Source organism: Amphibalanus amphitrite, unplaced genomic scaffold (assembly GCF_019059575.1).
Source record: "Amphibalanus amphitrite isolate SeventyFive unplaced genomic scaffold, NRLGWU_Aamphi_draft 000136F_arrow, whole genome shotgun sequence".
NCBI lineage: Eukaryota > Metazoa > Arthropoda > Thecostraca > Balanomorpha > Balanidae > Amphibalanus > Amphibalanus amphitrite.
Genome location: NW_024881631.1, coordinates 703,518 through 718,673, shown reverse-complemented (window position 1 = coordinate 718,673; position 15,156 = coordinate 703,518). Strand labels below are relative to the sequence as shown.

At 55.9% G+C, this 15,156-nt stretch overlaps 2 protein-coding genes across 2 annotated transcripts; both read right to left on the bottom strand.

Annotated features, from left to right (window-relative positions):
* Positions 1-696: 696 nt before the first annotated feature.
* Positions 697-2,159, bottom strand: LOC122382297 (regucalcin-like). Its single transcript, XM_043367468.1, is given in 2 exon segments — positions 697-1,605; positions 1,608-2,159. Coding segments are annotated over 2 exon segments (996 nt in total). The 3' UTR covers positions 697-1,161.
* A 9,605-nt stretch (positions 2,160-11,764) lies between these two features.
* On the bottom strand, positions 11,765-14,829 carry LOC122382296 (beta-mannosidase-like). The gene has a single exon (XM_043367467.1). The coding sequence runs from the start codon at positions 14,734-14,736 to the stop codon at positions 12,007-12,009; it is 2,730 nt and encodes a 909-aa protein (XP_043223402.1). The 5' UTR covers positions 14,737-14,829; the 3' UTR covers positions 11,765-12,006.
* Between the last annotated feature and the right edge of the window lie 327 nt (positions 14,830-15,156).

Sequence of the window (15,156 nt, the reverse complement as noted above, 5' to 3'; positions counted from 1 at the left end):
AGAAAAAGAGAATGTGATATGATGCAGATTATACTGGTTCTATCGGAGACAGTATGACAGACAGCAGGATCCGATCGTGTCCATTACACCGCCTTCGGCACCGTGGAGCTAAATACACTACATATTTTATAGTTTTAAAATTAGTCGTGCTAAGCACTGACAAACTAAATGTATTTTACTGACACTGGACACTTTTACTTGACGCCGTAGTGCAGCGAAGGGATCCGGGGCTAACAGCATACGATCCCATCTCTGATCTCAGGGACCGTCCGAGTGCCCGGTTCTAGCTCAAGACCTGTGCCCGCTTTTGGCGAGACCTCCAGGCATTACGGCACGGTCTCACATACTGAGGAAGAAGAGTGTGAGAAAAGAGACAGGGACATGGTCATGTCGGTCGCCGGTTACGACACGGGTGCCGCGTTAAAACCGCTACATGTGCCGCGTTAAAACCTGAAGGGCATCGGTATTCACAGCGGTCATGCTGCCCAAACGGTAATTCTCCTCTTCATTGATAGACGGTCCCAAAATAAAGAAAGTGCGTTTGGAGCATCTCATCAGGACTTCTAGCGAAGCTTCTGTCTATCCTCATTCATCAGGTTGATGGTTTTCACATTGCCGTTCACGTTATTGATAACGTTTTACAATGCACATTGCACAATGCAGACATCGCATGGTAAGTGCTACAAACACCAAGGATAACTTCAGGGTGAATCGTATATTTAAAATTCACAGGTCAAAACTCCAAATGTACACAGGCACAGGCATACTGCAGTCTGTACACATGCTGCAGGTTAAAGACTTGAGCATTGTACACAGCATTCAGCCGTGTTTACATTTGGACGGCAAACGAAAACAGTGAAAATAATGTGATTTTATGTCAGTAGCTACCGTTTCTTTTGTCATGGATATTGTACTTACAGTCACGTGGCTCCTTGGACTTCGCTCACAGCGGAGAAACGGACACGCGTCTCCCTCAACATTTAGGTTCTGTGACATTGTGCTTCTGTGCTGAATATAAAATCCTCGACGAGTTTCGCTCCCTTCAGACTCCACATAGGTGGTATAAACTATCTAGCGACCGACAGACATTTGGTCCCGTACGCCGCCAGACTGAGCGGTGGATATAGCAGGTCGGCTCACAGCTCCGCCGAGAGCCGGGCCCTACACGCGGCGCGCCCGGACGGCCTCCCAGTCGGCGTCCCAGTCGCGGTTCTCGGTGCCGCTCACGCCGAGTCCGGTGACGCGGAAGATGGCGCCGGCGTCCGGCTGGATCTTACGCTGCCACGGCTGCAGGCCGAACGAGGCCGAGGTGACGTACAGCGCGTCCAGGCCGGCGCCGCCGAACGTGCACGACGTGATGTTGTAGGTGGGCAGGTGGAGCGTCTCGGCCACGCGGCCCTGCGCCGGGTCCACGCAGATGACCCGGGCGCCGCCGAACAGCGCCACCCAGAGCCGGCCGCGGGCGTCCAGCGTCAGGCCGTCGGGCAGGCCGGGCAGCCGGGCGGCGGCCGTGTCCAGCACCGTCCGCCGGCCGCTCAGCGCGCCGCTCACCGGGTCGTGGTCGAACACCTCCACCTTGCGCGTGTAGCTGTCGTTGTAGAAGAAGTGCCTCATGTCGGCGCTCCAGCCGAGTCCGTTGGAGATGCTGATGCCGTCCTGCCGGGCGGTGACGCCGCCGTCGCGGGACACCGAGTACAGAGAGCCGGCGCCGACACGCGCGGCTCGCCGGGCGACGACTCCTCGCTCATGGTGCCCGTCCACAGCCGGCCCAGCGGGTCGCACTTGCCGTCGTTGAGCCGCATCGGGTGCGGCACGTGCTCATCCACCTTGGCGAAGCAGTGTAGCTCGTGCTGCGGCGAGGCGCCGTCCCAGTGCAGCGTGGCCACCCGGTCGCCGCGGCTCACCACGAACGTGTCGGCGCGGCCGCGCACCGGGATCACGAACGTGGTGAACTCAGAGAGCGCGTGCGCCGGCGTCGGGTCCGGGGTGATCACCAGACCGGTCTCGGCGCGCCGCCGCTCGTCCCAGCGCAGCACGTCCGGACTCTTGTCGGCGCCGACGCTCACGCTGATGGAGTAGAGCGCCTGCGAGCGGGCGTCCCAGTGCGGTCCCTCGCCGCACACCCCGTGGCCCGCCGAAATCACCTCAATGTCCGGCATGGTCTGCGGACGGTGCCGCCGGCGGTTAGATGTTACTGCTCAGCGATCAGCAGTCAGAAGTCAGTGGTCAGCAGTCAGTGGTTAGAGATCGGCGGTAACAGATAAGCAGTGGGATAACAGGTCAGTCAGCGGTCAAAAGACGACATCTGGTGGTCAGCGGTCATCCCCAATGGTCGGGTCAGTGGCCAGAGATTGGCGCTTATAAATAAGCAGCCAGCGATTATTTGTCTGCACTCAGTAGCAAGTGCGAAGGGACGAGCGATTCAAATTTAACTAACATCCGACGTTTAAAGGGCACTATAACTACGATAAGAGCGTGCACACTGATGTTAAAAGCATAGCTTCATCTATGCGAGTCATGTTCCAAATCATAGGTTTTAACAGCCCAGCACAATATTATACCTATTGATCCTACCACCGTTTCCAAGCAGCTCAAGATATGTGATCGCTCGAAAGCCACTATCTCTCGCACCGCAACCACCGATGCATACCTCGCGTTTATATCGTGAACACAGTTCGAAAGAAGGGGTCTGCTATTTACCTGTCTCCTTAGCTGGTCCTGCTGCTCTGCCGGCGTTCACTCTGCGGTCTCCTCCCGTTCAGCACGGACCGGTCACTGCTGACTGACCAGTGGCGGCGGGCCGGTCCGGACGACCCTGAGTCGGGACCTTGAACCGGCCGAGCTGCGGCCGCCCTATCACAGCGCCGTGAGTGGCATCTCCGCGATAAACAGCCGGCTGCTCAGACCGCCCGGTACCTCTCGAGAGGCTGATATAGGTATACATAGGTGGGGAGCGAGACAGCAGCGGCCGGCCGCGCGGCATCGTCAACAACGGGGCAAGGCGCTCTCTTATCTCACTAACAAATATGCATAAATAGATAAAAAATAGATAATCACTATTTAGTAAGAATATTAGAAGTCATGAGCAATGATCTTAAGTAGGCACTAAATGTGAGTGATTATGTTCTTAAATGTATACGTAAATCGTTTCCGCGCAATATTATATTGACTTTATCTTTTTTATGTCGTCTCACTGGCGGTCGCAGCCGCTAGCAAAAGGGGGGGCCAAAGTCACACTCGCGGGACATAACATTTATCCGTCACCGGGAGGGGGGGGGGGGGTGATCGGCTAATGTTTTACGTCCACGAGGCGCCGCACAGTTGGCCTTACTTTTGCTTCATCCATCTCATTCTTGCGTGAAATCTTTGAGCTCAATTTAAGGCAAAATCACCAGTTCCATTTATCGTCTCACGGTGTGCCCACCGGTCGGGCCGCTGCACCGTCCATGACGACGGATCGGTGTAGCATAGGTATACTGGAAGGTCAGGCACGCGGATTCATGACCTTACCACTATAAAACAATTCGGAAAAGTACAGATACATCTTGCTAAAAAGTACAGATACCTCTTGCTTTGAACAAGCATGTGAAACCCAGAGAGAATTTTTAGACTATGACATTTACCCATATAGGTAGGTACCTAGTTGTGTGGCGGCGGGAGAGAGTAGGTACACCGGCCTCTGGAGACCCCCACAGGTTCCCAGCTTTCAGAATTGGCATCTGAGGGCCGCGCGCGACTCCTGCGGGGCTTCGCAACGGCTCTGTTGGGGCTCACCCAACCTGCCTGGTCCTAGTGCTAAAAAGACTGGCCCTGAGCCCTAAGGACTTCATCAGTCTCTGCCAGCCCCAGGACCCACACCGGCTCATGGGGTCCCGACCTCGAAATATGAGGGAATCAGCGCGGGACCATCAGGACGTAAAGCAATCTCGATCAGGACCAACGTAAGGCTGTGCCGGAGACTGCGTGAGCCTTCTGATCTTCAGAAACCCACCCATGTATGTTTTCATGTAGAGGCTACTTTAGGGCCCTCAGAGACCAGTACAGGGCCTGCAAACTACAAAGGCCAGTAGTTTGAGACCATCAGAGACCGAGTTGGGCTCTCAGAGGCTAATGTGGGTCCTTACTCATTACAGGCCAGCATGGGCCCTCAGAGGTCAGCGTGGGGCCCTAAAAGACCGGCATGAGCCGTCGTTGGACCCCAGAGGCCAGCAGAGGGCCCTCAAAAGCCAAGATGGGCCCTCCTCAGAGGCCAATGCAGACCCTTAGAGGCCGGCATCGGGTCTTCAGCAGCCAGTGCGGGGCCCTTATCGGCACCTAAAGGTTCGTCGTAGGACACCAGAGACAGAAATAAGGCCACCAGAGACCGGTGTGAGACCCTCAGACGCCGGTTGGGACCCCTGAGGCCGGTTAGGGGCCCTCATAGGCCAGATATGGGGCCTCAGAGGTTGATGTAGGCTCTTAGCGGTCAACGTGGGCGCTTGACCGCCACTGAAGTTCCCTCAGAGGTCAGTGTAGGACGTTCAAAGACCGGTGTGGGAGCTATATTAATAGCTGGGCGTGGTTTTTTTAAGCCTCGTGACGATCGAATAATTGCCAGGGCCCCATACACCTATATGGGGGCCCATTGGTTGTTTGAGGGGGGGGGGGCAAATTATATGATGACCCCCTTTATTGACCTTTGGGGGCATGACCCTGATGCCCCCCCCCCGGCCCCCCGCGACCGCCACTGTGTACACATTACACACATGCCTCTGAGCTTACATACTAGCTCATGCAAACTCTATGCAGGCCCCGGAGGTCCCACGCTAATCCTTAAGAAACCAAGCCGGCATACGGCGTCACCACCGGGCTTCTGAGGTGCACAGCACCAACCCATGAGGTCTTACTTTAGTGTCTTGGAGCCAATCTCCTTTAGCAGGGCCCACCCGCCACTGCCGAAGAGGGTCTCATGCCAGCCATTGCTGAATGCTGGGCCTACGAGAGCCTCAAGTAAACCCACGCTGATATTCTATATAAGATCCGGCCATACTCGTGAACCGGTGCCAGCGACGCTGACCGCCAAATTGACAGAATGCGAAACTGAGCCCACTCATGAGTGAAATTTACGTCCTTTGATGGCGCAAGAAAGAAAATGAAACATACGAAAAGTTTTTCTAGGACTTTTGTTCGATCTGAAAGGTGGGGCCAAAAGATAGTATGGCCCCACCTTTCAGCACCAAAGGGGGGGCCATGGCCCCCGTGGCCCGCCCCCCTGCGACCGCCAGTGTGTCGTCTCCGACTAAATTTGAATGGTGTCCGTGTTTCGGTGTTATCTTTTAATCGTCGGTCATAATTTCAGCAGCCCACCACGACCCTTTGTCAGCAGCACCGATTATAACCCTCCCATGCCTCTAGCGGTCCTTCCTGAGCGGACTAACTCGTGGCCTTTCTTAGATTTCTCGAGGGCATTGCTTTTCGAGGAGCGCTGTGGCCCGAAGGTTTGGACTTTGAAATGTGAAAAAACGCAAACGCCGCAAAACGCACGCCCGAAACGCCTACGCAAACGTCGCAAACAAAAACAATAAACAAACGCACGCCTGCCACAAACCGCAAAAAACGCAAAAACAGCGCAAAAAAATAAAACCACCCATGTCGCACGCCCGCTAACCGCCAACCGAAAACGCCTAAAAATCGCCCGAACGCCGCCAAAAGCAAACACCGCAAAAAAGAAACGAAAAAGCGGCCGCCAACCGCAAACAAATTTAACACCGCAAACGACGCAAAAAACAAAACCGCCCGCATCGCCCGCCCACCCGTAACTCGTGGCCTTTCTGAGATTTAAGTCGAAACGGATATCTATCCAGCCCCAAGCCCAATCATGCTGACTTTTTCCGCCATTTTATGGAAGCCAACCAATCTTTTTAACACGGAAGAAAATGTGCATACCTACAGGGTGGAAACTAATTATGCGAACATGTATTTTCTTACAATTTTGACCATCAGTGGAGCATTTTTATGAGTACGGGCTGTCATGGAACATAATTGGTCGTGTTTGCTGTCGCCTCATCTACCAAAAGTGACCTAACTTTGAACAATGACCTGGAAGGTCTTAAACACCTCTCGACTTAAAATGGTGCAGACACCATACGCTGCACAAGACCGAAATGGGCCAAGAGCTCAATTTGGAGCTGCCAGGGAAAGCGTTTGTGATTATTTTCGCTGGACTGGCGGAGAAGGGATTCGTAGAGGTCTCAGCACCAGCATTGCACAATTATACGTTTTTTTAACATAATAACACTTGAGAGGACTTAAAAAGCAAAGCCGTCCGCGGCAGCAACCCCTCAGCGAATTCTGTCGCCGGGCGGGTGGTCACCATGTCGGCGACAAAACGACGCCAGTCGACCCGAAAACTGGCAAAATAGCTTACTCTGGCCGGGTACCCGATCTAGGATATCACGATTCGCACATTAATACGCAAAAAATTCGAAAATTAAGTCGTACAAACCCTCGGGATGACCAAAATTCACGAATTAACAGCAGAATTGTTAATTGAAGCTTTTCAAAGACAATCAAAGATGGACAGAGGAGGACAGGCAGCTGGATTTGTGGTTGGGTGAGACATCTGTGAAACTGTTTCATCCGTCAAACCTGCCGAACAACTGCTCTGAGGGCAGCTGTTGCGTCCTATGTCCCGTCCGTCCCAACCTTCAAACATCCGGCAAAGGAACACATCAGTGGGTCACGAGCCCCCGGGTGGTGTCCGAATTGCGTGTAGCGCTAAAAAAGGTCACTAAAAATAAAGTATACAACCGGTGGAACATCCTCCAAGACGAGTGTCTCTGTCTAATCCACCGTGCAACGAAAGGGGCAAAATGACTGAGCGCACTTTTGTGCCTGACGCAAAGAAACTGCTCTTCGTGATTGGTGAAATCCTTACTTTCACGGCCAACAAAACGTAATACTGGTGCTGTGAGGACCTGTTTTTCTTCAGGACATACAAAAGCTGATCTGGGAAACGCCTGGGCCTCAATTCGATTAAAAATCTCCAGATGACTCCTCAGGAGACCGTCTAAAAGCTGCAAGGAGCCACCAATACCGATTACCTCACTGGACAGCTCCATAAGGTGTGGGCTGAGCTTTGGCCAACAGATCTTCACATGCTGATGTAAATCATGCCGGAACGCCTATGTCAATGCATCGCAACTAGATAAGGATAAAGTAAAACATATATTGTTTATGTCACCGCCGTTTTTTTTTTCATTACTAGAAGACGAAAAAGTATGTTCGCGTAATTACTTTCCACCCTGTATGTACATACAGCAGCGGGCATTGGACTAATTTGATTCCCGTTCAAATAGTTACGTTAGGTCAGCGACCAAAATTAGGTTAGCGGGACGAGTTGCCTCTACGTGCCAGACCACGTCCTTGTTGGGGAAGGTCGGACAGGTCGCGGCCGGCTCCTGTTCGAAACAGCCATGCGGTGCCGTTCAATTATAGGTATTTTACCTTTGCCAGGTTGGAGGTCCTTTTAGCCCCACAACAGTTCATAATGTTGCGAACACGATAAACCGCGAAGCTTAGCGGCGCGATGCGTTGCATAGCTCATACCTAAGCATACTTATACCTACGCATCGATTATACATCCCGCGTGTGAAAAATGATCCTCGATTACCTATGTCACTGGATCAAATAAAGTAACTCAGTCTCTAAGAAGCTTTGCGATAGTATCACTTATGACTTATGTAACATGTTTTCTGATAGCTTGAAAATTTGTGCATTGCATGATTGCAAAGATGCAAACAAATCGTATAACCTGGAACTTTTTATATTGACCCGGGGTCAGGTCAAACTGATATCCTTACCATCATTAAGCAATTAGGGAAAAGTGCAAATGCCTCTCGCCTCGAACTAACGTGTCAAAACCTAGACATATATGTAGGTAGGGGAAGCGGGGGGAACACCGCCACTGTGGGAAACACCGCCACCCCATGTGGCGGCGAAAGTATGAAATGTGAAGTGTAAAAATCCGTTATTTCCTATTAACCGCCCAATTGAGGTTGCGGTGTTTCCTGTTCGTAGTATGATAAGTGATGAAACTCCAAAGACACGCGCTTATTTATGTTCGTAGATTTCCTAAGTCGGGAATAAGCAGCTTAGTTGATTTTTTTACTTTATACTTTCATGCATCCCGACCAAGCACTTGCCAGCTGTATAAAACTGGCAAACAGCTGATGAACCTATACCTATTTAGGTGTCCATTACCGATTATTTGCGAAAATTACCACTTACCGACAGGAAACTCATCGCACGCGAACTCTGAACAATTAAAAGCTTTCGTAGTAATGGGTTTGGTTAACATCAACACCGGTGGCGGGGTTACCCACACAATTTGTAGGCGGCAAATATGCAAGGTATTTTTTAAAAGTCGTGATGCATGAAAACCTTTTAGGAGCGTGCAAAATAAGTACCTAAAACACGTGAGAAAATGTTTAAATATTGTAACCAAGACAATAACTACCAAGAGACTTCACACATATTCTCTCATTTTGGCGAAAAGCTTAGGGGGGCGGTGTTACCCCCGCTTCCCCTATAATTCCAGAACCACGAGCTATTTAGGTACACATCTGCAATAGAGCAGTGTCGCTGATCCAGCGCGAGCGGTCGCTCAAACGGTCGTGTAAGGGCACATGAGGTCATAATTTGTTAATAACTTAATGTGAATATCTACTTATATCACAGTGGGTGGGCTCGTGTCCATCTTATTGTTGTCTGGTCAGTGGTTAGTGGTGGTCATGGTGACAAAGCGGATTGTCCGATTCAGTTTTTCACATAAAACATTGAACAATAACCTAAAGGATGTGCTTACATTAATTGAATCATCTCTGCTAGTGAACATCCTAATTATTTGCACTCAGTGGCCCCCCCACCATTCATATTAATTGACACTGTTGTTTTTTGCCGTCCAATGATCATTACCTCCCGTCTTACTTCCTGCACCACATACCTATAGTTAGAAATGTGCGTCCACCACAAATGAGCTATCAGAACACCACATATGTGTCTGATGCCACTTTATCTTACAGCGTCGAAAATGATTCCATTACACACCTCGTGGTACGTCGTCATTGAGCAGAAAATGGTTGCACCGTATTCTCCGTTTCCATGGCGATCATTCAGATGATGTTCAGCGCACTCTCTCCAGATGTTCCCTCCATAAGGCGCCGCGGCCTTAGGGTCGGGAATCGATGGCCGAGTGGGCCGCGCTCTGTATCAGCTCTATTCCGATCGTGTGCGCACGGCTGACCCGCCCCGCCCCGCCCCGCTGGTGACCGCCAGTTCGGTGCGGCTCCCGCTGAAAGTGCGACAGGTGCAGCCGCTCCCCTCTGGGCGGGATGCGACCCCTGGACGCACCCGGCGGTCCCGGAAGTGCCGGCCGGCCGGCCGCGGCGCCGCGCCGACACCGACGAGGCGCGGCCTTCGGCGGCGATCTATTCTGGCGCCGGGCCGGCCCGAGTCGCGCTGCCGGCGCGCTATACTTAGCCGACCGCCGGCCCAAAATAGACCGCTGACGTGACGGGAAGTAGGTCGCGCCGCTGTGGAATCGACGCGCCGCGCCGCGCACGACGCGCGTGTGCGTCTGCGTGTGTGTGGCCAACGCAGAGCGGCCGCCGGCGCATCGATCCTGGCCTCGGGGAGAGCGCCAGGAGCCGAGCTCTGCCCTCTGAATGAACGGGAAGTCGGCGCGCTCTGACCCAGCCCCCCGGGGGCAGGAGGGGGGGCGCACTCAGCTGACGCGGAGACGACCGACCGCCACCAGGAAGTGGTCCGGACTCGGGCGACCGGGCCGGTGCGTCACCGCTGCGAGTCCGCTCAATGGACGGACGGCGCGCCGCCGGCGACGAACGGCCGGCGGGCGACGCAACGACGCACCCGTCTCAATGAAACGACGAGGCGCCGGACGGAGCGAAACACGCGCTCACTGACACTCGAGAGACGGACTATACATACGTGCGGAGGCGTGCGAAACAATACCCTCTCATTCATAGTATGTTTGGAATGAATGGAAGGACGGAGTTAGAATAAGAATAAGCGTACCTTGCTATGGAAATTAATGGAGATCGGCAGATAATTGAAGCCATAAATCTTAACTCGCTCGCAGGAACGAATAGGCAAGGTCGATCACATCAACATATGACTCTTTAATGTTAGCTACTGGAAGGAGTCCTGAGCCACGGAACAGACTTACATGTGTTAGGTGCACTTAAACGCTTCAGAGCAACATTCGCTTTAAAGTTTAAATTCATAAGCACCGGACCCACAGGGCAGGCGGTGAACTATTTTTACAAGCAGGTACCCCTCAGGCCTCCCCCTCTCCATGCACTCGCTCGGGATAAAACACCACGTCCCCGTCCAAAAACACCAGACGGTGTTCTAAAACAGACCAATAAATAATTCAGCAACTTTGCAGGCCAACTTAGAGGCCATGTCATCGATGACCTTAGGTCATCGCGCGACTTTTAAATGTAAAATTGATAGTTGAATGGTGGCTTCAGGTCATGGCGAGTCATTTCATGGCATGTTAAGCACTCCAGGCATGTTGCCCCTGCAACTTTGGGAACGGGACCGTGACCTTTACTGAACAATCAAGTTCAAATGGCTGAGAGTAACGCCGAATGGTTTGGGTCACAAATTCCCTACCGCAAGGGCTCTGCTGTCAAGTCAATCTTAGGCGTCCCGAATTTAGATAGAGTCTAGCGTCCGTGTGAGAGTGCGTGGATTTTGCAACAGTTACAATGCACGCTGCAAAGGTCAAGGGGTGGCATGATTATTACCGGTTTGTAGGGAAAATTAATAAATACTTATCTGCGGTCTATGGGCCATCGAATGATATGCTTTGGATCGCAGCTATTCCTCCTCGTATATTTAATAACTGTTGCCCGAATGTTGTTTTTACCCGACCTGACCTTGGATCGACACTGTCCAAGGCGAAGTGAAACGATCGCGGCTGCTCAAAACCTCTTCGAGAACAGCAGCCCTTCAGCCCCAGGACAGCCCTTTGCAGCCAGAGGACTGCACTGCATCATGACGTCAGCACTTCAGCTGCTGGACGCAGCACAAGAGATGACCGAGCTCTTGTGCGTGTGACAACAGCTATTGTGTTGGCGTCTGGCGTCGAGACTGAAACCGGAGGTTGGCGGGCCGACCGCCGCCGCCGCCACCGGCGGCCGATCAATTCGGCTTGGTCCGACGGCTCGACAGGCGGCGACTGCTGTCGGGAGCGACGCTCGGCGGGGCGGGGCCTCGGCCTCAGGTGTCGCCGGGCCACGCCCACCGCGCTGACCGCCATGGTCACACGGGAGGGGGGGGGGGGGCGCCGGACTCGCAGTGCGTCATGGGAGACTGGAAAAGTCCGACCCGACAATAACGTGGCAACTCGGATTTAGGGTATCCGCCACATTTAGCTATGTACTCGTAAGGTCAAACGCGAGGTCATTTTGAAAACTTGATTAAGTTGACGACGTGCTTATTTAAACCTCTTGATCCGAAAAGTAGTGTCACTTTCAGAACTCGTCCAAGTCCTTACCAGAGTCCGAAGTCACCATTTCTTCGCCAGAGAACGGCGGCATTGTACTGTCAGTGCGGGCCTCAACGACGCCTCAGCTTTGACAGAGAATCGACAAAGTGCCCGACCTATCCGTGAGCAGAAGTTAAAAACGCAGCATGATTTAATGAGTGAAACCCGCCAGGAGCTCAACCTTTTACCTTTCGATGCAATAAGACAGAGAACGTTTCCCTGCATGTATTGTGATGTTCAGTATCAGATAATGTATTGCTTTCATTGTTATCGTGCCTCACTGGCTGGTCTGCTTATCTTCATGATCGGAATCAGAATTTATTCAGACACATGCAGTTCTCACCGAGTCACAACTTGCAGTAGTAACCCCTCTTACAGCCAACAGTCAGTGCTGACAGCCGTCAACGATCGCTGCTGGCAGGGTCACCACTCACTGCTCGCAGGGTCACCACTCACTGCTGGTAGGCGTCCTGCAGAGAGCGCACGGTGAGCGACTTGAACAGGGTGGCCGCGTCCGTCGGCTCGTCGGCCAGGAACTCCACCTGCACCTCGGCCTCCAGCTGGGTGAAGCCGTTGTCGGAGAACCTGCCGGCCAGCGGCGTCTCGAGCCAGACGAACGGCGCCGGCGCGTCGGCCGCCACCGTCACCAGCAGTCGGTCCGTGCTCAGGCGGTTGTCCAGCGCCGCCACTGATACCGCCGCCACGCGCACGTTCGCCACCGAGAGACGCACGTTCTGGAAGGGCTCCACGTACAGCTCGCTGGGCTGCGCCAGCTCGGCGCCGGTGCTGCGGTCCACCAGCGCCGCGCGCAGCAGCTGGAGGCCGGTGTCGGGCAGCAGGTCGGCCAGCGGCGCGGACCAGACGCGCTGAGCCGCCGCCGCCGACACCGTCACGTTGGCCACCAGACTGGTCTGGGGCTCGTCGAACCGGTCCCAGCGGTGGACGGATACGCGCACCGAAACGTCGGCGATGTCCTCCGGCAGGTCACTGACGGCGTACACCACCACCTCGCGGGAATCACCGCGGCCCGTCACGTACACAGAGGCGAGTAGCGGCGCGAAGAAGCGGCGCGCCGCGTACTGAAGCGCCCTCCAGCGTCCGCCGTACTCGATGGCCGCCCAGGTGGGCGCCTGCCAGATGTCGTTGAGCTGCCAGAACATGGCTCCCATGGTGCGGCCGCGCCCGTCGGCGGCCAGCTCGGAGCGGCCGCGCCGGTAGTGCTCAGTCTCGCTGCGGATCGCCAGCGCCTGGTTCACCTGCGACAGGTAGACGATGTCGCGGAACCCGCCGGCGCCGTCCACGTCCTGCGGCAGCGCAAAGTGCTGTCCGATCTCTGCCAGAAGCTCGGCGTTCCCCATGGCGTGGTGCTGCCGGTGGCCGGCCCAGTCGGAGTGGTACGCCAGGTCGGCCGGCTCCGACACCTCCTGGAGGGACAGCACCGACGGCCACGACTGCAGGCCGTACTCGGAGGCGAACCGCGGCACCGGGAAGATGCGCTCGTCCCACATGTCGCGCGCGTACTCGTACACGTGCACGTCTCCGTACAGCGAGCTGCCCGGGTTATCGGAGACGTAACCCTGCTCGTCCGAGCGGCGGCCGTTGCTCGGACTCGACGTCACGAACGAGTCGTGGTCGCCGAGCACGCGGATGAGCTCGTCGCGCACTGTGTCCACGTAGAGCGTCACGTAGTCGGCCTTGTAGCGCTCGAAGTCGCCCGCGGTGCCGTACCAGTTCTGATGCAACGCCTGCTCGTTTTCGTTGTTACCGGCCCAGAGAACGATGGAGGGGTGGTGCTGCAGCCTCCAGAGCTGAGTGTACACCTCGGCCCGCACACTGGAGAGGAACGCCGCGTCTGCCGGGTACATGGAGCAGGCGAACATCACGTCCTGCCACACCATCAGGCCCAGCTCGTCGGCCAGCGCGTAGAACGTGTCGTCCTCGTAGATGCCGCCTCCCCAGACGCGCAGCATGTTCATGTTGGCGTCTCGGGCGGACGTCAGCAGCGAGCGCAGGTAGGCGGGCGTCACGCGCTCCGTCAGGACGTCGGCCGGAATCCAGTTGCTGCCTTTGGCGAACACATCGACCCCATTCACACGGAAGTAGAAGGTGAGACCCTTGTCGGGGTCGGCGTCGTCCACGGGGTCCTGGACCAGCACCACCTCCCGCAGACCGAACGTCACGTTACGGCACGGCAGTGTCTGCGACACCGGCGCCGTCACGTTCAGACACAGGGTCAGCGTCTGCAGCGTGGGGCGGCCGATCGGCCCGTTCGGCCACCACAGGTCATCTAAGGTCAGTGCGCGGGTGACCAGCGGCTCAAGTACCACCTCAGCCGACGTCGGCTCGACGTTGAACGATCCGCTGACCCGGGCGTCTACCCCCGGCACGGCGGCAGTGTAGCTGACGCTGGCAGGGACCGCCACCGACAGCAGCAGGCTCGGCTGCACGCGCCACGTGTCCGTCACACTGCCGGCGGTGACCGGCTGCGCGCGTACCATCACGTCCCTCAGGGCCACCGCCTGCATGCCGACCAGCCGCAGCGGCCGCCACACGCCCGCGCTCGGGAACGCCGGGCCCCAGTCCCAGCTGAACGACGCCTGCATCTTGCGGATGTGGTTGGCGTGGCAGAAGCCGTTCTGCACGGGCGGCACGCACTCGGGTGGCACAACATAGCTGGCCGCCTGATCGGCGAACCGCTCGGCCGCGTACTCGGTCGGCGAGCGCACCGACACGCTGATCTCGTTGTCGCCCTCCTGCAGCGCCGCCTTGACGTCGAACACGTAGCGGACGAACTGGTTATCGGTAGTGCCGACCAGCCGGCCGTTGATGGAGACGTTGCTGACCGTGTCGATGCCGTCGCAGACGAGCTCGACGCGCGCGCAGTCGAGCAGCTCGGCGTCGGCGGTGAAGTGCCGGGAGAAGGTCCAGTCGCTCTCGGCCACCCAGCGGTACTCGACGTCGTTGAAGCGGTAGTAGAGCGACTGGTTCAGCACGCCGGCGTGCAGCAGGTCCGAGTACACGCCGCCCGGCACGGCGGCCGTGGCCTTGGTCCGGCCGTCGCCGCTGCGCACCACCCAGACGCCGCTGTGGCTCGTGTCACCCAGGTCCAGGGTCACATCACCCGCGACGGAGGCCGCCAGCACGGTCCAGAGGGCGGCCCACAGAGCGTTCCGCGGCGACATGGTGTGTCCGCGCCGGCCGCGCCCGACCCACTGTGAGCCGAGCCGGGCGGTCCGCGACACCGGATAGCGGCTATCGGTGACCGCCGCGCCCGCCGGCCGCCCAGCTGGGAGTGCCCAGCGTATCTGAACGTAGGACAGCAGCACTCAAACGCCACACACGGCCTCCTCCAGCGACGGCCGCAGCTGACAGCACGGCCGACACTGCCGTGCCGCCATCCGTGCCCGTGTGTACTGACGGCTGGCAGTGCGGCCCATGCGGCCGTGACCGTCTGTATGCTCACAGCTGACTGTACGGCCGACAGCGACCGTGACAGTCACTAGCGGATCCAGGGGGAAGGGCTTTTGGGGTAGGTTAATGCCACCCCCCCCCCACAGCGCCCGAAATCGACGAAAATTTGCAGTTTTTCGAGAATAAAACGA